The sequence below is a fragment of the Saccharomyces cerevisiae genome, chromosome XIV (genome assembly GCF_000146045.2).
Source record: "Saccharomyces cerevisiae S288C chromosome XIV, complete sequence".
NCBI classification, from domain to species: Eukaryota; Fungi; Ascomycota; class Saccharomycetes; order Saccharomycetales; family Saccharomycetaceae; genus Saccharomyces; species Saccharomyces cerevisiae.
The window spans coordinates 82,714-106,697 of record NC_001146.8 but is presented as its reverse complement, the minus strand read 5'-3'; the positions used below and the strand labels follow the sequence as shown (position 1 = coordinate 106,697).

The window sequence follows — 23,984 nt, the reverse complement described above, 5'->3', positions numbered from 1 at the left end:
ATATGCACCTAGATCTCATACACAAGTCCTTCATCTTAGTGTGGCTCATATATATACGAGCCGCGTTGGCTGACCAATTCACATATAAAGCTTGCTATTCAGCTAGTGATATACGAAAATTGGGGTTGACTTACAAGGGTGTTTACGAGTATCAATCAGTTTCCTACTGTCAAAATGAATGCCCTGGTCAGGCTGTCGTTGCTCTTTTCAACGGTACAGGTTGCTACTGTGGTGGTTCCGTAGCTCAGTTACAGTCTTTGACGCAGGTAGATTCGAGCAAATGTGATGTTTCGTGTGCTGGCTGGCCCTACCAAAATTGTGGTGGTTCTTCTGCCATGAACGTTTATATCAATAACGCTGCTTCTACCGCGGACTCAACTTCATCTACTGCTACCTCAACATCGACAACATCTTCATCAAGCACAAGTGTTAGTTCAAAAACGTCCACGAAATTGGACACGAAAACTTCAACTAGTTCTTCTGCTACGCACTCATCCTCTTCCTCGTCTACAACCTCCACTACCACTTCCTCTTCAGAGACAACTACTTCCTCCTCTTCTTCATCCTCTTCCTCTTCTACGTCTACTACTTCTACTACTTCTACTACCTCTAGTACTACTTCTACTTCTTCTTCTCCTTCCACCACTTCCTCTAGCACTTCTGCCTCTTCCAGTTCAGAAACGTCCTCTACGCAGGCAACTTCTTCATCCACCACATCGACCTCATCCTCAACTTCGACAGCAACGGTCACTTCTACCCCCTCATCGACTTCAATAGGTACTTCCACGCATTACACTACCCGTGTGGTGACGCAGTCCGTGGTTTCTCAAGCTAACCAACAAGCAAGCACGATCTTTACCACCAGGACCTCTGTTTATGCAACAGTATCGTCTACGTCCTCCTCTACTAGTTCTCTCTTAAACGGGAAATCGAGCTCGTCCAAGAGCAAAGGCTTGAGTGGTGGCGCCATCGCAGGTGTCGTAGTAGGTGTGGTTTGTGGTACAGTTGCCTTGTTGGCTCTGGCGTTATTCTTTTTCGTATGGAAAAAACGTCGCCAATCTTCTCAGCATGTGGACTTGGAAGAGACAAAGCAGTACCAGCCGTACTCACTGGGTGATGCTGACGCTAACCCTGTTATTCCACCGTCTGCTTCGAGCACTAACTGGCACATACCCTCTAGGAATAATACAGCATTGTCCAAGAATACAGCGTCTACTTTTGCCACTTATGATCTGCCGACAAGGGCGCCGGGCGGCAGAGATTCTATTATTACTGGTGATGCACATAATATCAGCAAAAGAAGTCACTTTCCCTCGGTAGTGTACGAGGAGCCTCCTTCGATCTATAACGGGAACCAAAGGTTCAGTGCTACTTCGCTGCCCGATATGATGGAAGAAAGACAACTACACATTGTCAACCCCGATAATGTGAGTTCAAATATTGGGAGTAATGTCTCAGATGGTGATGATGATTACGATGATGCAAAGGATTCCAATAATAGTTCTTTGCGCTGACTAGGTTTAGATACCAACACTACATATTCATATCAAAGACTTATTCATCCTTTCATATTTCTTTCCTTCATTTTCCCTTTGTATGTATAATATTATTAAAGCCGACGATTATTGCACGAAAGAAAAAAAATATAGATAAAGTGAACAGTACCGACCATATCAATATTGATTTATCATGTTAAAAAGTTAAGTATATGTATAGTTTATCAAAATGAATGTACACATTTTCTATTCTTCACAAATCTGAGGCAATGGGGTCTGTCTCAAATCACCATCAGGCATGTTTACCGTAGAATAAAAATAATATGCTTCCAATCGGATTTGAACCGATGATCTCCACATTACTAGTGTGGCGCCTTACCAACTTGGCCATAGAAGCTCAGAACTTGAGAAAACCGGATATACAAGTGCTACTTAACAAAATGAGTATGGAAATCCTAATCTTCTTACTTTAGTTAGTATAAGAATCTGTGTATATTTGGTGAATAATTTGATGATTGTTGGGATTCCATTGTTAATAAATACTATACTAGAAGTTCTCCTCGAGGACATATGATGTCGTTAGGACGTGATAAAAACCATTTCGTCCTTGGGAGATCACGGATGCATCGAGAAGTTTCCTAGCCAGTCATTGGGTTATTGTGCCGAAATTAACTTTAATCAATCAGAAGAGAGAAACCAAATGGCGTCCCCCAATTATTCACACTTCTGCAAAACAACTTAATTACTTTTCGTTTTTCACAAAACAAACGCAGCTCATATTTTGGGTAGGGCATTCCAAGTATCCATTTTATTGTGCGTTCATTGGTCTCGGTGAACGTAGGACAATATGAGTTCCGATTATACCAAATACCGTAGCAAACTCCTGATTGCAATTAAACAGTATATTTTGCGTATTCTGCGTCGCAAGCAATGTTAGATAAGGTACCTTTATGTACTATACAAAGCTACTATTCACAGCTACTATCTTTATATCCGTTTTTCTATTTGGCAATCGTATAGTTTTCTTACCCGGCTGAAACTCCAGGTAACTGCACTAAACGCAGTGCGTAAAATTAAAGCTCATGACCTTTAGAAGTTGATGAAAGCGGAAAGGCAAACAGGATTAAGAAATAGTTTTACAACCGTAATCGGTCGCAAACTAATAAACACTTTTGTTCCGTCCATGATGTTAACTAGCGTAGCTGGTAACGATATTTTTTTCCGAGGTTTATTCAAATCGCCGGTATTAGCATTTCAAAGTTATCGTTATGTTTCGATTTTGGGACAATTGAAACCGTCAGATGGTTCTACAAAGTCTTTCAAAAGACTTGGGCGTGGTCCTTCCAGCGGTTTAGGTAAGACATCAGGGCGTGGTCAAAAGGGTCAAAAGGCGCGTGGTAAAGTAAAATCGTGGTTTGAAGGTGGTCAAACTCCAATTTACAAGCTATTTCCTAAAATTGGATTTACCAACGTTGGCGCCAAACCATTAAAGGAATTAAACTTGAAACGCATTCAATGGTTTCATGATAAAAATAGGCTTCATTTGCAACCAGGCGAGGTTTTAGACATGAATAAGATGAGAAAGCTTGGTCTGGTAACTGGTCCCATAAAGTACGGAGTTAAAATTCTAGCCAGCGGAAAGTTCCACTACAATCTACCGATTGCTTTGGAGGCTTCTAGAGCATCCGCTAAGGCTATTGCGGCTATTGAAAAAGCAGGAGGTAAGTTTACAGCTCGTTACTACACACCGTTGGGTCTAAGGGCACATCTCAACCCCCAGTGGTTTCTTGAGAAGAGGGGAAGAGTACCACTACAGGCTAGACCCACGAAAAGAAGGGATATTGATTTCTATAGTAAAGAAGAGAAAAGAGGTTACCTAGTAATGGAAAAAGATAAACTCTTACAAGATATCAAAGAAGCTCAAAATAAGGGTTCTAGACACTTTTTAAAACAGAATGTAAAAAAGAGCTCATTAGAAATAGAGCTAGAAGAACTGTCTCCAGAGAAGGATTGGGTGCCAGTTGTGTCTAATTCTAAAGTCATGAACATCAAGGCTTTGGACCACTAAAAAATTGTTAACCGTTTTATATATAAGTAATATTCTCACTTGTACATACCTTAAGATATTGTCTTGTTAATGATTCATTTGGTGTCCGAAATTATTCTATTTTTCAGTCAATTTATGACCAACTATCGAATAAGGTCCTGATTTTCAGAAATTTTTAACTTTTATTTTCTTTTTTGTGAATATACTTTAAGCAAACTCAAACATATTAAAAGATTGCATCTTGCTTTTTCGGGAGAAGTAAAGCAGTTAAAGGAAAAGAGAAAAACTACATTCTTCTTTTAAGCATTATTATAACAGGGTGAAATGGTTATTTAGTAAATAAGCACAAATACAAAAAAAATAAACGACCCCAGTGAGGGTTGAACTCACGATCTTGCGATTAACAGTCGCACGCCTTAACCAACTTGGCCATGGAGTCTTATAATATATGATTTGTTGTATCTCAAAATGAGGTACGTCAGTATGACGATTCCTTATCCTAAACGTTCCTAAAACACATATGTGTGGGAAATGGGTGAATTTTGAGAATTGGGCGAATTTTGAGAGAATTGTTTGGATAGACGATAGTGGATTTTTATTCCAACATGATCAACTAATAGATCTTTAACACTGTTGGAATAAAAATCCACTATCGTCTATCAACTAATAGTTATATTATCAATATATTATCATATACGGTGTTAAGATGATGACATAAGTTATGAGAAGCTGTCATCGAGGTTAGAGGAAGCTGAAGTGCAAGGATTGATAATGTAATAGGATAATGAAACATATAAAACGGAATGAGGAATAATCGTAATATTAGTATGTAGAAATATAGATTCCATTTTGAGGATTCCTATATCCTCGAGGAGAACTTCTAGTATATTCTGTATACCTAATATTATAGCCTTTATCAACAATGGAATCCCAACAATTATCTCAACATTCACCCATTTCTCATGGTAGCGCCTGTGCTTCGGTTACTTCTAAGGAAGTCCACACAAATCAAGATCCGTTAGACGTTTCAGCTTCCAAAATTCAAGAATATGATAAGGCTTCCACTAAGGCTAACTCTCAACAGACAACAACACCTGCTTCATCAGCTGTTCCAGAGAACCCCCATCATGCCTCTCCTCAAACTGCTCAGTCACATTCACCACAGAATGGGCCGTACCAACAGCAGTGCATGATGACCCAAAACCAAGCCAATCCATCTGGTTGGTCATTTTACGGACGCCCATCTATGATTCCGTATACACCTTATCAAATGTCGCCTATGTACTTTCCACCTGGGCCACATTCACAGTTTCCGCAGTATCCATCATCAGTTGGAACGCCTCTGAGCACTCCATCACCTGAGTCAGGTAATACATTTACTGATTCATCCTCAGCGGACTCTGATATGACATCCACTAAAAAATATGTCAGACCACCACCAATGTTAACCTCACCTAATGACTTTCTAAATTGGGTTAAAACATACATCAAATTTTTACAAAATTCGAATCTCGGTGATATTATTCCGACAGCAACAAGAAAAGCCGTACGTCAGATGACTGATGACGAACTCACCTTCTTATGTCACACCTTTCAACTATTTGCTCCATCTCAATTCTTACCCACCTGGGTTAAAGACATCTTATCTGCTGATTATACAGATATCATGAAAATTCTTTCCAAAAGCATTAACAAAATGCAATCTGATACTCAAGAGGTAAATGACATTACGACCCTAGCAACTTTGCATTATAATGGAAGCACACCTGCAGATGCATTTGAAGCAGAAGTCACAAACATTCTTGACAGACTAAACAACAATGGCATTCCTATCAATAACAAGGTAGCATGCCAATTCATTATGAGAGGTCTATCTGGCGAGTACAAATTTTTACGCTACGCACGTCATCGATATATACATATGACAGTTGCTGATCTGTTTTCAGACATACATTCTATGTATGAAGAACAACAGGAATCAAAACGTAATAAATCTACTTATAGGAGAAATCCGAGTGATGAGAAGAAAGACTCTCGCACCTACACGAATACAACCAAACCCAAATCCATAACTCGGAATTCCCAAAAACCAAATAATTCACAATCAAGAACAGCCAGGGCTCATAACGTATCCACATCTAATAACTCTTCCGGCCCTGATAACGATCTCATAAGAGGATCAACTACTGAACCGATTCAATTGAAGAATAAACACGACCTTCACCTTAGGCCAGGAACTTACTGAATCTACGGTAAATCACACTAATCATTCTGATGATGAACTCCCTGGACACCTCCTTCTCGATTCAGGAGCATCACGAACCCTTATAAGATCTGCTCACCACATACACTCAGCATCATCTAATCCTGGCATAAACGTAGTTGATGCTCAAAAAAGAAATATACCAATTAACGCTATTGGTGACCTACAATTTCACTTCCAGGACAACACCAAAACATCAATAAAGGTATTGCACACTCCTAACATAGCCTATGACTTACTCAGTTTGAATGAATTGGCTGCAGTAGATATCACAGCATGCTTTACCAAAAACGTCTTAGAACGATCTGACGGCACTGTACTTGCACCTATCGTAAAATATGGAGACTTTTACTGGGTATCTAAAAAGTACTTGCTTCCATCAAATATCTCCGTACCCACCATCAATAATGTCCATACAAGTGAAAGTACACGCAAATATCCTTATCCTTTCATTCATCGAATGCTTGCACATGCCAATGCACAGACAATTCGATACTCACTTAAAAATAACACCATCACGTATTTTAACGAATCAGATGTCGACTGGTCTAGTGCTATTGACTATCAATGTCCTGATTGTTTAATCGGCAAAAGCACCAAACACAGACATATCAAAGGTTCACGACTAAAATACCAAAATTCATACGAACCCTTTCAATACCTACATACTGACATATTTGGTCCAGTTCACAACCTACCAAAAAGTGCACCATCCTATTTCATCTCATTTACTGATGAGACAACAAAATTCCGTTGGGTTTATCCATTACACGACCGTCGCGAGGACTCTATCCTCGATGTTTTTACTACGATACTAGCTTTTATTAAGAACCAGTTTCAGGCCAGTGTCTTGGTTATACAAATGGACCGTGGTTCTGAGTATACTAACAGAACTCTCCATAAATTCCTTGAAAAAAATGGTATAACTCCATGCTATACAACCACAGCGGATTCCCGAGCACATGGAGTCGCTGAACGGCTCAACCGTACCTTATTAGATGACTGCCGTACTCAACTGCAATGTAGTGGTTTACCGAACCATTTATGGTTCTCTGCAATCGAATTTTCTACTATTGTGAGAAATTCACTAGCTTCACCTAAAAGCAAAAAATCTGCAAGACAACATGCTGGCTTGGCAGGACTTGATATCAGTACTTTGTTACCTTTCGGTCAACCTGTTATCGTCAATGATCACAACCCTAACTCCAAAATACATCCTCGTGGCATCCCAGGCTACGCTCTACATCCGTCTCGAAACTCTTATGGATATATCATCTATCTTCCATCCTTAAAGAAGACAGTAGATACAACTAACTATGTTATTCTTCAGGGCAAGGAATCCAGATTAGATCAATTCAATTACGACGCACTCACTTTCGATGAAGACTTAAACCGTTTAACTGCTTCATATCAATCGTTCATTGCGTCAAATGAGATCCAACAATCCGATGATCTTAACATAGAATCTGACCATGACTTCCAATCTGACATCGAACTACATCCTGAGCAACCGAGAAATGTCCTTTCAAAAGCTGTGAGTCCAACCGATTCCACACCTCCGTCAACTCATACTGAAGATTCGAAACGTGTTTCTAAAACCAATATTCGCGCACCCAGAGAAGTTGATCCCAACATATCTAAATCTAATATCCTTCCATCAAAGAAGAGATCTAGCACCCCCCAAATTTCCGATATCGAGAGTACTGGTTCGGGTGGTATGCATAGATTAGATGTTCCTTTACTTGCTCCCATGTCCCAATATAACACACATGAATCGTCGCACACCAGTAAATCTAAAGATTTCAGACACTCAGACTCGTACAGTGACAATGAGACTAATCATACAAACGTACCAATATCCAGTACGGGTGGTACCAATAATAAAACTGTTCCGCAGACAAGCGAACAGGAGACTGAGAAAAGGATTATACACCGTTCACCTTCGATCGATACTTCCTCATCAGAAAGTAATTCACTACACCACGTCGTTCCTATCAAAACGTCAGATACCTGTCCTAAGGAGAATACAGAGGAATCTATAATTGCTGATCTTCCACTTCCCGATCTGCCTCCAGAACCTCCTACCAAATTATCAGACTCCTTTAAAGAACTTCCACCGATCAATTCTCGTCAAACTAATTCCAGTTTGGGTGGTATTGGTGACTCTAATGCCTATACTACTATCAACAGTAAGAAAAGATCATTAGAAGATAATGAAACTGAAATTAAGGTATCACGAGACACATGGAATACTAAGAATATGCGTAGTTTAGAACCTCCGAGATCGAAGAAACGAATTCACCTGATTGCAGCTGTAAAAGCAGTAAAATCAATCAAACCAATACGAACAACCTTACGATACGATGAGGCAATCACCTATAATAAAGATATTAAAGAAAAAGAAAAATATATCGAAGCATACCACAAAGAAGTCAACCAACTGTTGAAGATGAAAACTTGGGACACTGACAGATATTATGACAGAAAAGAAATAGACCCCAAAAGAGTAATAAATTCAATGTTTATCTTTAACAGGAAACGTGACGGTACTCATAAAGCTAGATTTGTTGCGAGAGGTGATATTCAACATCCTGACACTTACGACTCAGGCATGCAATCCAATACCGTACATCACTATGCATTAATGACATCCCTGTCACTTGCATTAGACAATAACTACTATATTACACAATTAGACATATCTTCGGCATATTTGTATGCAGACATCAAAGAAGAATTATACATAAGACCTCCACCACATTTAGGAATGAATGATAAGTTAATACGTTTGAAGAAATCGCTTTATGGATTGAAACAAAGTGGTGCGAACTGGTACGAAACTATCAAATCATACCTGATACAACAATGTGGTATGGAAGAAGTTCGTGGATGGTCATGCGTATTTAAAAACAGTCAAGTGACAATTTGTTTATTCGTAGATGATATGGTATTGTTTAGCAAAAATCTAAATTCAAACAAAAGAATTATAGAGAAGCTTAAGATGCAATACGACACCAAGATTATAAATCTAGGCGAAAGTGATGAGGAAATTCAATATGACATTCTTGGCTTGGAAATCAAATACCAAAGAGGTAAATACATGAAATTGGGTATGGAAAACTCATTAACTGAAAAAATACCCAAACTAAACGTACCTTTAAACCCAAAAGGAAGGAAACTTAGTGCTCCAGGTCAACCAGGTCTATATATAGACCAGCAAGAACTAGAGCTAGAAGAAGATGATTACAAAATGAAGGTACATGAAATGCAAAAGCTGATAGGTCTAGCATCATATGTTGGATATAAATTTAGATTTGACCTATTATACTACATCAACACACTTGCACAACATATACTATTTCCGTCCAAGCAAGTGTTAGATATGACATATGAATTGATACAGTTCATATGGAATACGAGAGATAAGCAATTAATATGGCACAAAAGCAAACCTGTTAAGCCAACAAATAAATTAGTTGTTATAAGCGATGCCTCGTATGGCAACCAACCGTATTATAAATCACAAATTGGCAACATATATTTACTTAATGGAAAGGTAATTGGAGGAAAGTCCACCAAGGCTTCATTAACATGTACTTCAACTACGGAAGCAGAAATACACGCGATAAGTGAATCTGTCCCATTATTAAATAATCTAAGTTACCTGATACAAGAACTTGACAAGAAACCAATTACCAAAGGATTACTAACCGACAGTAAATCTACAATCAGTATAATTATATCCAATAATGAAGAGAAATTTAGGAACAGATTTTTTGGTACTAAAGCAATGAGATTGAGAGATGAAGTATCAGGAAATCATCTGCACGTATGCTATATCGAAACCAAAAAGAATATTGCAGACGTAATGACCAAACCTCTTCCGATAAAAACATTCAAACTATTAACAAACAAATGGATTCATTAGATCTATTACATTATGGGTGGTATGTTGGAATAAAAATCCACTATCGTCTATCAACTAATAGTTATATTATCAATATATTATCATATACGGTGTTAAGATGATGACATAAGTTATGAGAAGCTGTCATCGAGGTTAGAGGAAGCTGAAGTGCAAGGATTGATAATGTAATAGGATAATGAAACATATAAAACGGAATGAGGAATAATCGTAATATTAGTATGTAGAAATATAGATTCCATTTTGAGGATTCCTATATCCTCGAGGAGAACTTCTAGTATATTCTGTATACCTAATATTATAGCCTTTATCAACAATGGAATCCCAACAATTATCTCAACATTCACCCATTTCTCAAACACAGCTTCAGTATTGTCTGAGCTTCTCGTTTAACATTCCTTCTGCAATAGGTGCAATCACACTTAAACGTATACGAGGTGTACATTAATATACGATGTAAGCATTAGATTGTTACCATAGCAACACATGTCACTATTAATTACTCTCGTTCCAACATTATCGGAAGAGGTTTGGTTTATTCCAACAATTAGAATCGCAGTAGTGATTACCCTTTTAAGTAATCGCTGTGTTTCGGTGGTGATATAGTCGCCATCACTTATTACCTCGTCATTACAGTTACACCATCCAACACATGGGCGGTTAGTGTAGTGGTTATCATCCCACCCTTCCAAGGTGGGGACACGGGTTCGATTCTCGTACCGCTCAAATTTTTTGATGGCATTGCTTGCATTTTCAAGTATTATATCGACATTTATTTTGTACTGGGAAGTCATAAAGCCCTAATCCATTCTGTTTATTACATTGTGTTCACTTATTTTACTTAAGTACCAAAGATATGGGGGTAATACATTTTTTTACTGCAGTTCTATATAAGGTCATCTTCCACTTCGCTGTCCTCATTCTTGTCACTTGTGCTTGAAGTGTTCTCATCTCCAGAAATGAAAGCAAGCAACTTTTGCCCATCAAAATAACGTCCGGTCATGATTTTGCAACATTGCAATGCAACTTTATTGTTCTTAAAGACGACCGTCGCTTCCCCCTTATTGGGAGATACAGATATACTGTCTACTTGACCTATCTCTTCACAGCCTTCCAAAAGATCTTCCTGAATATCATTTATATCATCATTTGTGTATGATTTGTAAATATTGAATACGTTGGCAAATATCACCGTTCGATCAGCTTTTGCTAGGCTTTCATCGTCATTGTAATCTATTACTTCCCCCTCCCCTTCAGACTTCGCTTTTTTTAGCCTCTTTATTGGAGGCTCAGGTCCGTTGAACTCCTTTAAATCATTTTCTTTCCCGTGCATATTGTCACCTTCCTTGTTTTGAAATTGGGCTCTTTCGACCCTGATCTGTTTTCCCAGGAAGATCGACTCGTTCATCATTTCGATTGCTAATGTAACACTTTCTTCCTTGGAATAAGTGATCAAGGCATCCCCTTTGAAAGCGCCTTTATCATTCACATATAGCTTGCAAAGGGGTTCCCCATCTCGATTGGTTCTTATCATTCCATACTTGCAAAACTGCTCAGTGAGTCCTTCTTTCGTTGTTTTGTCTGTGGGAAGACCAGAAATATATATTGAAGTATTTTTTGAGGCATTATTATATTCAAGCTCTCTTTTCTGAAGATTACTCTCTTTTAACTGTTTCCTTCTAAGCAATTCTTCTTTTTTCAATTTTTTCAAATGACCTTTCAATTCCAATTCATCAGCATCCATCGCTGTCAAACAGTAATGTTGGTAACGGAATACAGTGAAAAGTGTAGTGCGTTCAAGGGTCTGCAGCCTTTTACAATATGCCTGGTCAGACTAGTGCTTTTTTTTTGTTTTTTTTCTTCTTCTTCTTTCATCAATTGCATAATGTCAACTTTTTTCTGCCCTGTTGTCCTGTTTCTTCCATTTCGTTTTCTCTTGTCAAACTATTATAGTATTTTTCTTTAAAAATTTTGTTTATACAAAGATTACATAATTTATTCTTCGTGTGGTGATGATCCGTCATATTCTATCCGTGATTTTTTTGGTTTATTATTGTTCTTGCTGTTCATTCCCTTATTTGCATGCACGCTTGCTAAAGCTGACGCATTTCTTTTAATACTATTGATAACAAAAGAAGGGATTAACTGAAATAAAATTTCACAGCTTACTGCATTAGACCATTCACCAGATCAGAGCATAATAAGCTGTCTTCACCTTTACCATGAACTTTCAAAGCAAGACCTTTCGAACTCTTGATCATCTTAATCTGTAGGGCTACTTTAGATCCAGTTAAAGCACTCTTACCAAATAATTTCAAGGTGTGGGAGTTTGAATCACTTGGAGCAAATTGGGTACTTTCCACCGGTAAGCAGCTACTGTTCAAAATAATCTTATCTACTACTTCTTGTATGGATAAATCTTCTTGAATGTTGAAAACAGCAACTTCTTCGCATGGCAACTCATCAAATGTAGCGGAGAAGTTACCAGTGAAAGAACTCTTAACATAATCACCAGCATTCAAGAAAATCGAGTCAATTTCATATTCATCTTGGAAACCTTCATCACCATCAAATGGCTCATTAGTGTCAGGGTTTATTTCTTTTGTAGTGAATGTTAAGTTGTTCAAGAAACCTTCCATTACAATTTCATCAAGTTTTTTGAATGCAACGTAACAAGCTGCTTCCTCGGATGGTAATAATCTGTCCACTTGTAGGGTGAATAGCTCTTCTAATTCAGCTTCATCAGAAATTTCAGGGGTACAGACTACAGAAACATTGTCTAGGGCAATATCCGTCAGAGTATTCGTAATATTAAATTGTAAAACAACATTGTCTTTGAAGAGATGTTTGACACCACGTACAACGAATTCTGCTTCTGGCTCAGTTAATGAGATAGCCCTAGAACTATTTACTAATTGACCAAATGGTTTAATTTGTTCAATGGATAGCAATTCGTCAGCGTACTTAGTAGCTAGTAGATCTTCTTGGTGGTCGTCCAAGTTTGGACCAGCAAATGAATTAGCGTCAGCTCTTTTTTCTGGAACACTCTCTGCCTCTGGTGTAGTATCCAAAGTGGTTTCAGACTTTTGATTGAAAATTTGTTCTTGCTTTCTCTTCAGATTTATTGCCTTCATTTCATCCTCAGTAAACTTACGAACTTGATTCACATCAAATGCAGTTGCAAATGAATCAGTATTTGAGGAAATGTAAGAACTTAATTTTGACTCTAATGATGGAATATCGTAAAAATATTTGGATTCGATTAGATTTTGTGCTATAACATCATCTTTATTCCTAGCCGAATCAATGAATTCTAGTGCAATGGTGGCTCTGTCTCTGACTTCATCGTCTTTATCATTAGCGATTCTCTTTAACAAACTTATGATTGACTCATATAAGGTAGGATCGTTCTTCGTCAAAGCAAACTTAGATAAAGCTACAACGGCAGCAGATCTAATAATAGAATTTTCCAACACCACTCTGTTATAAATATGTCTAACATATAATGATGGATTTGGGGCAGATGGACCTTCTTTACCCAAAAGATGTAGTATTCTCACTAGTATTTCGTTGAATTCACAATCCTCGATGAAATCACACAAGTTTTCTAAGGCGAGTTCTTTAGACTGTGGAACAAATGAAACAATATCGATTAATGCTTCGACAATACTGTTTTTAAATTTGAATCCACCTTCACTATTTTTCAAAACATCGATTAAGAAGTTCAAAATTGACTTCCATTCCTGTGGGAAGTTCAAAGACAACGTACGAACGGCGTCAATAATAATGATCTTAAAGTCATCACTGACATCATGGATAAAATTAGTAATAGTCGAAATCAGAGATGAAATATTTTTGGAAGTTCCTGTCTTCAATAAAGTGGTGATTGCATAAGTAGAAATGTTTCTATTAGAATCATTAATTAAAGATTCTAGTTCAGGATTACAAACAACAATCTTTTCTGGTGAAACCATGGATATTCTATTTAAGATTCTCAATGCAGCGAATCTAGAAGAAACACGAGGAACGGTCAGTAAGGACTGTAAAGCACTGATAGCTGCCGCATATAACTCGGGAGCCACTAAGCGGGAATTGCGAGTAGCGAAAGAAGTAATCAATTTCGCCGTTTCCAACTGAACAGATTCGAACTTGTTGGATAGCCAATCAGACAAAAGTGGCCTGAATTGACTAAATAATTGAGGATCCCTATAAATCAAATCGTTGACAATCTTGACCAATTCTACCTTGGCCAATTGATTTTTCATAGAATTGTTTTCAGAGAAATGTCTAACCAATTTTAGTAACGCCATTTTATCAGTTTTCTTCAGTTGATAAAGCAACCCAAGAGCATGATATTGAGAAATATAAGTGGAGTTTGGATAATATTCGCTATTACCGTGTTGATTTGGAAATTGTTTCAAATCCAAAACAGCTTCTTGAGTTTCATTGGTGAATCTTCTGATAGTGACTTCTGAAATGGGCAGCAAATGATAAGAAGTACATAATGCTGCTGAGGATATTGAAGGATGTCTACTTACCACGGCACTTTTTAATAACCTTTCAGCGGAAAAAGCAGTAGATTCATCCAAGACATAAGTCAGCGATCTAATAGCGTCAGGCTTAATCAAATCGGAACCGTTTTGAACGTCCTTCATGATTGAAGAGGTTGCCATCAACACATCCTCCGAAATGCCACTCAATTCCTTGATTGCCAAATAAACAGCCTGCCTTAAAGGATCGTTCTGGTGTTGAAATAATTTGGAGATAGAGAAAAATAATGCAGTTGCTTCATTCTGTGGGAAGGTTTCGCCCTGGGCCAAGAGTCTCAGCAAGCGAGAAATCAATAAACGACATCTCTTGGAATTGACAGGTGATTCGTTAAACGTGTTCATACAATCCTGATAAATGGTCATTTTATCAGGTAAATCGCCCGAGGTCGAGTTTTCAAACTTTTTGTAAGTATGTGCAGACATGTTGATTCGCTCTGTGATTTAGTATCGCTTCTTGGCTTTTGTCCTATCCGTATTTGTTTAGTTATTTTGTATTATACGTCGTTCTGTAATGTTTGCGGGCTCACCTGGATGAAGCTAAGAACAAAAAAACGGGTTTAGCAGAATAACTGAAGAAGTACGTTGGTAATGAGCACACACAATTCCTCCCTTGCACTTATTTGTAAAGAATTGTGTTCTCAACAATGCAACTCGTATCCAAAAAAACGCCTATGTATATTTCATTGATCTTGACGAAACCTTTAGATTTCGAAAAAAATAGAATCGTGGTTCGTGGCGTCGTAGTGAATGACACAAGGGGTACATTCCGGGTGATAGGATGAAAAATGGGTAATAGTAATAGTACAGAAGAACCTTCTGGCACTTAACTTAAACCATTCTGAAATATGAGTGGACTTTATACATTTCATGCATATAAATATAACTATACAAAATTAGGAGAGGTGAGGAAGTGAAACTAAAACAAAAAGGCAAGGTTAAAACAATACAGGAAAATAGAAAGAGAAAAACAGTAATATATCTATGGGGATGCATCATGAGGTTTCTTCGTTTAATGTCAGTAGCAATTGTGCCAGACATCTCTTGGACCCGACGTCGTCTCTTAGTACTTCCGTAAAAGTGTTATCTCTCAGTTTGGCAGGTAAGACTATTTTCAATAGCCTGCGTGCTTCGAGATCGTCGCTTAATCTTAAGTAGCATCTAATGATATGTTTCAGTAGTCGTCCCGGTGGTGTGCTCACGGTCAAGTGCTCAACCATATCTTTTAAGACATTAGTTACGGCGTAGAACCTTTCCAAGGTGGCACAGATGTATTGCAATCCAACGTCATCTAGTAGGATTTTCTGTAAAATGAAAATGGCGACTGTCTTGGAAAGCTCAGAAGAAGATTCCATGATCCTTAGGCATAACGGCACGATATCGGTTCTTAGCAAAAACGTTATTACGTCTTGTGAGTCATTTTTGACCAATGCGCCTATCACACCTAATGAAGTCAATCTCAAGTACTCAAAAGTTCTTTGCCTGGAGGTAGTATTTAGGAAGGGGAAAAGAAAGAGAGGAATATGGGCCTGTAAAAAGAGATGTTTTGTCTCTGGGTGAGATGCAACACACTGTAGAAGAACTAGAGCGTTGCATACACGATTTGATAGATTGTTAGAGAGCATCTGAGGTTGCAGCATGGGATATACGGAAATGATTTCGTTCAGCAATGAGGTCATTACACCAAAGGAAGACCAAAGCACAACGGCAAGGTCATCAAACTGTTCTCTTTTGCGACCTAATTCAAGCAGTGCTTGTTCCTTTTGAGGGCCGTAGGTCAATTGACAAATCCAGTGGTATACATTGGGATCATCTAGAGCATGCACTGCGCCTCTATTATTGACCATGTTGGGATTGTTTCGAGTTGCGTTAGCATCGTTACCGCCGTTATTGCCGTTATTGCCGTTGTTCTCGCCATTTTCATTGCTATTATTATTATTCGGAGTATTGCCCATTAGCATGGGGCCTCCACTTGGAATTTGTTGATTCATGCCTGGACCCATTGAAGTTGGAACCCCAGGCATGGACATAGATCCTGGATTATTAGTTGAAGGACCACCACCACCCATGTTCACGCCTGCTCCATTGCCATATATTGGCTTTTGAGCGGAAAACATATTAACTTATTCAGAGGATGTTCAGTTGCTGTCGTTGTTGCTTCAGGAACAAAGTTTAATCTCGTCAAGATCAGCAGAAACACACACACTCGCAAATTTGTCAAAACTTGGGAGTTTTAAAAGATGAACGGTTTCTAACTTGCGTACTCTACGTCTTTGCAATCCCTTTACAATGTCTTCTATGCGTAAATTACTTTAAATTTGGATTTTGCCTCTTGCTGCTCGCAGCAAAATTCTCAGCATGTTGAGGTGTGTGGGTGGAGTTTTTCCTCTCCTGCTAGTAATACTTATGCAAGAATCTACGTCTAATGAGGTGCTCACGTTTTGCAATGATGATATAAATAGGGACAGTAATCTAATATAGACAAGTGGGCGTAATAGGGTTTTCTTCTCTCTCTTATGCATTCTGTAAGCATCTCGCTTTATGTGAGGAATAGTAGTAAAAGCGTATGATACAGGGAAATAGTAGTACTTTTACAATAGTATTGCTACTTGCATTCCCAAAAACATTCAATAAATGCACTTGGTTTCGAGCGTCTTTTGTTTATTTTTAAGTTTTGTTTGTTTTTTTTATTGTTTTGCTTCGTAGTTTCAATTTTAAACATTAATGTGTGCAAAAACTATAAGACAATGGTATACGCAAGAAAAACTATAAGTAGCATATTTAGTCTACTCCGAGCCATATCGGAAAGAACAATGTCGCGTCTTGCAAAGGCTGTTAATACATAGAATAGGCCACTCCAGGCATGTAAATACATGATTGATTGGATGAGCAACACTGAAATGGACCAGTGGCAACCTAACAGGATTTCTGATCTATTTCACGCCCAGAAAAAAGGCGTACATTCTATAATCTACTTAACAGACCTATACAAGCACTGTCCTACATATTTCAAAAGATTTAATTTACATATCGATTCCGTTCAACGTAAACAGTTTGCTCATAATACAGTCACAGATGTGAGAGAAAAAAAAAAAAGAAAATAAAGGAAAATGGATCAGAAATTTGGGTATACTTAATGCTTCATAGGACACCTGAGTACTTGTGGCATCCATGTTCAGACTGGTGCACAGCTTTTTTCTCGTCATTTACCATTTTTCCTTGAATTCATGTTTAATTTTCATCTTCGTCATGTGTTAAGGTACTATTACGAAACAAAATGTTAACGCCTTTGATAAACTTATCAAAGTTACGAGACCGGTTCGCACTACGATACTTTGCTATTGCTTCATTTTTTCTATCATATGTAAAACATAAACCACTGAGAGAAAACTTCTGCATTTAAATCAAATATGTCCGCCTTTTATACTTTAAGAAGAAAAAATTTATCTTTTTTCTTCCTCATATTGCAGGTATCACCCGAATGGAAGTTATAACGGCACAATCACTTAGGGCTTAACATACAATAACAAATACCATTTTTAATGTTGTGTTCAGTTGATTGTTATTATTATTAGGTATCCTTGATTATTTAAATTTATAATATATTATGTATCCGTTAATTATGCTCTATTAAAAATCTTTCTCCCACTAAGAGCCCCGTAAGGGCCATCTTGTTTACCACATTAAAACCCATGTTGACTCATGATCTGTTCCAGATCCCAACTTTGCCTGTTGACATTGTCGTTCCATTTCTCTACCGTCCTGACGTAATTCGTGTTAGCGACTGTGTTGTTCGCTATGTTGGTTACATCTTTTAGCCTTCTTAGATCATTACAACTGTCGACTAGAGTAGCAGAACTTAAATCGGATGCTATCGACACGTTTCTCTGTTTTTCGTAGAGTTTGAATCTGTTGTTTGATCTGATAGGACTCGTGCCAGCACAAGTCCTTCTGTTCATGGACATCATCATGTTAATTCTCTTCCTTTGGTCGCTGGATCTTGCCAAGTCTTGCTTGATGGGCTCTAATAGAGGCTGCAGATCTAGGATCAAATCTTCTGTGTTCACCCTGAGGTCCCAGTTCAACAGCTGTAACAACTGCCTTTCCATAAGGTTGATATCCTCTAGTGTAAAGAGACCATCGGTGTACCTAGCCCAGTGCTTGTTTAAAGGAGAAGAGTCATTGTGAAACTTAGCACTCAGTATCAAACAGGCCAAGAAAATGCGATGGATGGTCGAGGGGAGACCAGTAGCGTCCCTGGGCAGAATACGCTTTAATTTGTTCAAATAGCACGCAGCGGTGAGCAGAGTGGGTGTGTAGACGTTGGTGTATCTGACCAATCTAGTGATAAAAGTCATTAGCGATGGCAGCCTTGTGAGGTGTTTCTCTCCTGGAGAACCGGGAGGCGTGGGGTAGTTGCTTGAAGGAACAACCCTCAATGTTGTGTCTGTTAAGAATTTTATTATGTCATCCGTTACTGGCGACTTGAGCAGAATATGAAGAGCCTTGCTGTATTCACACATTTTATTACTTTACTGTTATTTGTATAATTGATTGTTTTTGTTATCGTTTTTGTTCTTGACAATGGATGATTGCTGATGTACGCAATAGTAATTCCAAGACACAAGAGTTAAGGACAAGCTTATCAATCCCATTACCATGTAGGCCTATTGACCTTATATATGTTTTCCTATCGCTATATGGAAGCTACCATTCCTTTTATTCTCCATAATAACGCCAAAATCTGCCCACAGCCTTGTAGCCTCATTTGGCTCCCGACATTTCGAGTCGCTTTTGCGTCGCATGCCTCCGCGAAAAATTTCGCGCCGGACGCGATTTTTAACACGAAATTCTTGTTCGTGCCGCTGTTGCCCTTTTGGGAAATATTTCCCGATCTGGCATTCGCAGAACACTAGAGCCAGAGTTCTGCCATTCTTTACGTCCAAGAGGTTAAAGTACAGATCACGTAACGGAATGCTACTTTCTGTAACAATTTGGCGATTCGCATTCTCAGTTGTTAGCTAGACGCCAATTGATTTACGGTTTCCGGTATGCAAATTGAAAATGCTTTCATCTATTTCTTTTATTTTTTTTATTTCGTTCTGGGCGTTGTGTTATGTTGTTATATTGCACAATGCAGTTGTTCTGTACATATTGTATCTATACATATTTGCGTCGATTATACGTTGGCTTTAACAGTTTCGTTCTCGAAGCTGGCCTTGATGGCGCCAATGACCGCGCTGCCCTGAATCTGGTCGTTGCCACCCTTGGATATCGAGTACTCTATATCGGCCAGTTTGGTAAGCAAATGCACTCTTGTTTCCTCATTTTGAAGTTCGTAGTCTTCCAGTATCTTCACTATGCCCTCGATTAGGTCGATCAACGCGAGACCCTTGGCACTGCGTACCTTATTAAGTGTGTAGTGGGCGGTACCCCAATCGTCCTCCAGTATCGACTTCAATACTGCCTTTAAGTCACTTGGTCTGGGTGCCCCACAGCATTCATAGATAACGTCGTCACTGATCTCATCCTCGTCGGGATTGTCTAAAGTAGCTTTGCAAGACTGCAAAACGTTTAACACACGTCTCATATCCCCATTAGAAAGTTCTATTAAGGCCTTCTCCGCATTAGGAGACAACTTCAGCTTCTCATGCACCAAGACGTTGGCTATCCGACGCTCAATGGCCTCTTGGGGCAAGGGCTGAAATCTGAATCTCGTGCACCTACTCAATAACGCAGGTGTAAGTTTATGCGCATAATTGGCCAATACACAGAACCGCGTATTCTTGGTGTACCGTTCTATAACTCTTCTCAACGCATTTTGTGCGGCATTGGTCATGGCATCTGCTTCATCCAGTATAATTAACTTGAACCCTTTAGAGAAGATTTGTCTTGTAGAGGCAAAGTCTTTAATTTGATTCCTCACCACATCAATACCTCTGTCATCGGATGCATTCAGCTCCAAAACCATGTTCGAGTAATTCTTACCATATATCTCACGTGCCAAAGCAACAATTGTAGAAGTTTTACCGGTACCTGGAGGCCCATAGAATAGAAGATGTGGCAATTTACCTTCATCTACAAATTTACGAACTGTGGTGATCACCTCATTTTGTCCGTACACTTCGTCCAACGTTTCGGGTCTGTATTTTTCAACCCATGGAAGGTTTTCTTTGCTCCTCTTCTCTGTACTTGTCGACATTCTTGTATGTCGGGCCTGTTCCTACACCTTTTATAAAATTATTCAAGCTTTGAAAAGATATTTATCCTGTGCTCTTTATAGCTTCTTTCCATTTCTTTCAAAATCGCGTACTGACCAAAAAAAAAAAAGATCAAAATTGAGAAGCCATACATAATATAATAATGATATAGTTTCGCTGCCATCGGACCGCAATAGTAACTCTACAAGTAAACGTGTTGTTTTCTCAAGAACAGGTTACTGAAACTGAGCCATTGGTTGCGGAAAATTTCCCTAATAATTTCGACCGGCTGACGTACCGTTTTGGCTATTTCTCAAATACTTGACTGGCTTAACTGCCATACTGAATTGCAGTAAAACCCGTAACACTACAATTTCTGTCCAGCGGCAGTATTATTTCTAAGGATGATAGTGTGGCAAGCACTATTCGTGGTTTACTGCCTATTTACCACTTCTATTCACGGTTTATTCCAAGACTTCAATCCTTTCGCAAATAAGAATATTTCCTTAAAGTTTCCCAGCCTAAATAGATGGGAGAAAAACGTTATGGCTACTGGTCAACAAACAATCATCAATTCGGATAGCATTTATGAATGGACCCCGATCTTATCTAACATAACAGCGGGCAAAAAAGACAGTTTTGTATTTACCATTGACGCAGAAGCCTCCGGTTATGGGTTTGCTCCCACGTATGAAGTGTTAATGTTTATTAGCGGCAATATATGCCAAATGCCCATGAATAGATCAGATGTGGATTTAACAATATACTACTCTTTTAATGAAACGGTTTTAGAGAACCCAAATATAGGTCAAAGTGCAGTTTTTCAGGATGGCTACATCCAAGCATTAGCCATCAGTCCAGTGCAGTCTTCTAGCTCGAACGCTACCTCCACGTATTCAAATCTTTATGTGGTCGCTGAGCTAGTGAATTCCACTACGGAGCAACCTCTGTCCAGTTCCGACGCCTCTGAAAATTGGGAATATAGACTGAGTATCTCTGAGAACGATTTGGTTTTTCAGTGGGATGTAAGGCCTTGGGTAGAGGTCCTGGACACTGATATGAATTCTGCATTACTATCAACGGGGAATGTCACCGCAGACGCCAAAGTTTATCACAATTATTCAATATATGATCCATCCTTGTACGATCTGTATGTTTACTCGTACGAAGATTCTGTTCAACTAAACCAAAACTATAATTTATCTCTTTGTGCTGTGAAAAATGGACCATATTTAGTGTCTTCCCAAAATACATCAAATGCAACAGTTACGTCAAATAGTACAAATCCTTTAGAGCGTACTGACTTGGCGATTCAAAAAAAAATTACAGAATATGGTGGTAGCGTGACAGAAATGTTTTACGTGACAGGACTGAATGCCTCAACAACTTATGTAGCGTACCTGACAAAGAAAATCAGTAATGGTGATGGGTTGTCAAGTGTGGGCGGCATTTTATTTTCACATGTTTATTTTACCACAAGAAGTACCGATGTCTGCTCTTTGATCTTTGGTTTGGACTTCTGCAGTGACGTCGCTTACTCTGTTCCTACATCCTCATTTTCTGTGGGTAATAAAACTCTCATGGCGCAGACATATGACCACATTGCAGAGGCACTATATGCAAATTTTAGCAAAGCTCTACAGTTAATATCCTGTGACGCAGACAAAGACGCAAGATATTCTCCGGTCATGACTTGTGACGATTGTGCCGAAGCTTATCGTGATTGGGTATGTGCAGTATCAATTCCGAGATGCACCACGACGTCTTCCCAATACTACATCCACAGAGATAAAAGTCACAACCGTAATGATTATTTGAATAAATTTATTAAACCTTTGGATGACTATTACGAAATTCTACCTTGTATTGACATGTGCTATACATTAGTACGAAATTGCCCAAGCGATTTTCAATTTTCCTGTCCGAATGATCTTACTACGGAAGATCTTCTTTATCAAAGTTACAATTTCTATATGGACACTGACTACTCAACCTGTAATTATATAGGTAACTCATCCTTGATGGTAATTCATCCATTGGACGATACGTAGAAGAGACCGAACTATCACAAAAAAATTGAACGATTTAAATGCATAAGTACATCGATTTTTTTTAAATCATATATACACATAAAAAAATAGATAAAATGAGAGCGTAGTCTTCACAAGACCAAAAAAAAAAATGGTTCGAACTTCCTCTTTTTTACACCTGTTCGATTTTTCTTTTTAGTGTATTAGAATGTTCTTCGGCGTTAGCAGTTTCAATTGTTTCAGCCGTAGCCTCATCACCAGGTTGATCACTCGAAACTATACATTCCTTCACGTCCGCTGGTATTTCCTTTTCTGCTTTCTTTAGCTCTTCTATAACATCAACAGTTGCTCCCTCGTCTAGAACCTTCTCCAGTACCTTACTCCACACCTTCTCGTCTCTTTCAGTAAAATCCGTTAATTGGAACACATTATTTTTTTCAAGAGACCAGTCCTGCTGTTGCAAACGTATCAATTTCACCATATAACATGAGCTCCTCATAGATTTACCGATGTCGCTCACTAAGGACCTTATGTATGTTCCAGAAGACACATTAGCTTTGAAGTGCAATTTTGGAGCCCTATAAGAATCTCCTTCTTTTTGGATTTCTTGCTCTTCTTGTTCACTCAGCGGAAATGGTTCTTCTACCTTTGCCACCTCAGAATCAAGGCCGTGCTTCTCTGTATATTCTTTTGAAAAGTATAAAACATCGTTTAGCATGTTTGCATTCAAATTTTTCACGGTATCAACAGCTTCTTCTGTAGTGGGCCTCAATAAGGGATAGTCATGATCACGTTTAAGAGAGTCTGAAAACACCTTCAAGTCATAAATAGTAACTTGTCTGGGCTCAATGGCTCTAGGTAAAGGCTTTCCTTCTCGAGCATATTCATGCAGGGGTTTGCCATCCATCTTCAAAGCTGCGTATATTGGCGGCGTCTGCTTTAATTGTCCAACAAATTTTTCCTCCACAGTCTTTAAATCATCGAAATTTAAATGTTTAACGGAGTTCTGGGACAAAATCTCACCTTCTACATCTCCTGAAGTAGTGGAAACACCAAACAGGGCTTCACTTTCATAGACTTTAACGGTGCCTGAAAGATAATTTGCAAGTTTTTTGGTGCCCGCTCCAATCCCAATTACCAGGACACCAGAGGCCAACGGATCCAAAGTGCCTCCGTGTCCCATCTTTACCTTTGAGACTTTACGAAGTTTCCTCTTGCTGGCCTTCTTACCTGTCTGTTTTTCATATTGCTGCTTTCTTTCCGCTGTTGCCCTTTGAATTTCCTTCGAGAATACTTGACTTTTAGTTAAAGCATGTTGCAACTTTAGCATAAACTGATTGGATGTAATACCGCTAGGCTTCTCAATAGCAAATATTCCATTCATGTTCCCCTTGATTGAGTTTTCTTTTTATGTGATGCCCTAACTTACACAATTTACAAGCTTAGCTCATCTTTAACAAATTTTTCACCTCGCTG

The 23,984-nt window shown here is 38.6% G+C and overlaps 11 protein-coding genes and 4 non-coding genes across 15 annotated transcripts, besides 7 other annotated features; 6 read left to right on the top strand and 9 right to left on the bottom strand.

The window, feature by feature from the left end:
- Nucleotides 1–2: 2 nt before the first annotated feature.
- Nucleotides 3–1,514, top strand: WSC2 (Wsc2p; the record flags this gene model as incomplete). The annotated part of the gene is made up of 1 exon (NM_001183121.1): nucleotides 3–1,514. The coding sequence occupies one exon, from the start codon at nucleotides 3–5 to the stop codon at nucleotides 1,512–1,514; it is 1,512 nt and encodes a 503-aa protein (NP_014116.1).
- Nucleotides 1,515–1,820: 306 nt separating this feature from the next.
- On the bottom strand, nucleotides 1,821–1,893 carry YNCN0004W. Its single transcript has one exon. It is a non-coding gene; the product is annotated as a tRNA-Thr (tRNA).
- A 702-nt stretch (nucleotides 1,894–2,595) lies between these two features.
- Nucleotides 2,596–3,564, top strand: MRPL10 (mitochondrial 54S ribosomal protein YmL10/YmL18; the record flags this gene model as incomplete). The annotated part of the gene is made up of 1 exon (NM_001183122.1): nucleotides 2,596–3,564. The coding sequence occupies one exon, from the start codon at nucleotides 2,596–2,598 to the stop codon at nucleotides 3,562–3,564; it is 969 nt and encodes a 322-aa protein (NP_014115.1).
- A 344-nt stretch (nucleotides 3,565–3,908) lies between these two features.
- YNCN0003W lies at nucleotides 3,909–3,982 on the bottom strand. Its single transcript has one exon. It is a non-coding gene; the product is annotated as a tRNA-Asn (tRNA).
- Nucleotides 3,983–3,997: 15 nt separating this feature from the next.
- Nucleotides 3,998–4,066: a long terminal repeat (Ty3 LTR).
- A 108-nt stretch (nucleotides 4,067–4,174) lies between these two features.
- Nucleotides 4,175–4,506: a long terminal repeat (Ty1 LTR).
- Nucleotides 4,175–10,088: a mobile genetic element (YNLCTy1-1; Ty1 element, LTR retrotransposon of the Copia (Pseudoviridae) group; contains co-transcribed genes TYA Gag and TYB Pol, encoding proteins involved in structure and function of virus-like particles, flanked by two direct repeats).
- On the top strand, nucleotides 4,466–5,788 carry YNL284C-A (gag protein; the record flags this gene model as incomplete). Its single annotated transcript, NM_001184414.1, has 1 exon — nucleotides 4,466–5,788. One exon carries the CDS (start codon nucleotides 4,466–4,468, stop codon nucleotides 5,786–5,788), a length of 1,323 nt encoding a protein of 440 aa, NP_058179.1.
- Nucleotides 4,466–9,734, top strand: YNL284C-B (gag-pol fusion protein; the record flags this gene model as incomplete). Its single annotated transcript, NM_001184415.2, is given in 1 exon segment — nucleotides 4,466–9,734. Coding segments are annotated over 1 exon segment (5,268 nt in total).
- Nucleotides 9,757–10,088: a long terminal repeat (Ty1 LTR).
- Nucleotides 10,089–10,247: a long terminal repeat (Ty4 LTR).
- Nucleotides 10,235–10,451: an origin of replication (ARS1409; Putative replication origin; identified in multiple array studies, not yet confirmed by plasmid-based assay).
- On the top strand, nucleotides 10,386–10,457 carry SUF6. Its single transcript has one exon. It is a non-coding gene; the product is annotated as a tRNA-Gly (tRNA).
- Nucleotides 10,458–10,617: 160 nt separating this feature from the next.
- Nucleotides 10,618–11,475, bottom strand: CUS2 (U2 snRNP complex subunit CUS2; the record flags this gene model as incomplete). The annotated part of the gene is made up of 1 exon (NM_001183124.1): nucleotides 10,618–11,475. One exon carries the CDS (start codon nucleotides 11,473–11,475, stop codon nucleotides 10,618–10,620), a length of 858 nt encoding a protein of 285 aa, NP_014113.1.
- A 421-nt stretch (nucleotides 11,476–11,896) lies between these two features.
- Nucleotides 11,897–14,704, bottom strand: SEC21 (coatomer subunit gamma; the record flags this gene model as incomplete). The annotated part of the gene is made up of 1 exon (NM_001183125.1): nucleotides 11,897–14,704. The coding sequence occupies one exon, from the start codon at nucleotides 14,702–14,704 to the stop codon at nucleotides 11,897–11,899; it is 2,808 nt and encodes a 935-aa protein (NP_014112.1).
- A 569-nt stretch (nucleotides 14,705–15,273) lies between these two features.
- Nucleotides 15,274–16,395, bottom strand: CAF40 (CCR4-NOT core subunit CAF40; the record flags this gene model as incomplete). The annotated part of the gene is made up of 1 exon (NM_001183126.1): nucleotides 15,274–16,395. The coding sequence occupies one exon, from the start codon at nucleotides 16,393–16,395 to the stop codon at nucleotides 15,274–15,276; it is 1,122 nt and encodes a 373-aa protein (NP_014111.1).
- A 498-nt stretch (nucleotides 16,396–16,893) lies between these two features.
- Nucleotides 16,894–17,167: an origin of replication (ARS1407; Autonomously Replicating Sequence).
- Nucleotides 17,168–17,391: 224 nt separating this feature from the next.
- Nucleotides 17,392–17,488, bottom strand: SNR40. Its single transcript, NR_132249.1, has one exon. It is a non-coding gene; the product is annotated as an SNR40 (small nucleolar RNA).
- Nucleotides 17,489–17,961: 473 nt separating this feature from the next.
- On the bottom strand, nucleotides 17,962–18,801 carry PCL1 (Pcl1p; the record flags this gene model as incomplete). The annotated part of the gene is made up of 1 exon (NM_001183127.1): nucleotides 17,962–18,801. The coding sequence occupies one exon, from the start codon at nucleotides 18,799–18,801 to the stop codon at nucleotides 17,962–17,964; it is 840 nt and encodes a 279-aa protein (NP_014110.1).
- Nucleotides 18,802–19,457: 656 nt separating this feature from the next.
- RFC3 (replication factor C subunit 3) lies at nucleotides 19,458–20,480 on the bottom strand (the record flags this gene model as incomplete). The annotated part of the gene is made up of 1 exon (NM_001183128.1): nucleotides 19,458–20,480. One exon carries the CDS (start codon nucleotides 20,478–20,480, stop codon nucleotides 19,458–19,460), a length of 1,023 nt encoding a protein of 340 aa, NP_014109.1.
- Nucleotides 20,481–20,882: 402 nt separating this feature from the next.
- Nucleotides 20,883–22,529, top strand: MID1 (Mid1p; the record flags this gene model as incomplete). Its single annotated transcript, NM_001183129.1, has 1 exon — nucleotides 20,883–22,529. One exon carries the CDS (start codon nucleotides 20,883–20,885, stop codon nucleotides 22,527–22,529), a length of 1,647 nt encoding a protein of 548 aa, NP_014108.1.
- A 151-nt stretch (nucleotides 22,530–22,680) lies between these two features.
- PUS4 (pseudouridine synthase PUS4) lies at nucleotides 22,681–23,892 on the bottom strand (the record flags this gene model as incomplete). Its single annotated transcript, NM_001183130.1, has 1 exon — nucleotides 22,681–23,892. One exon carries the CDS (start codon nucleotides 23,890–23,892, stop codon nucleotides 22,681–22,683), a length of 1,212 nt encoding a protein of 403 aa, NP_014107.1.
- Nucleotides 23,893–23,984: the final 92 nt, after the last annotated feature.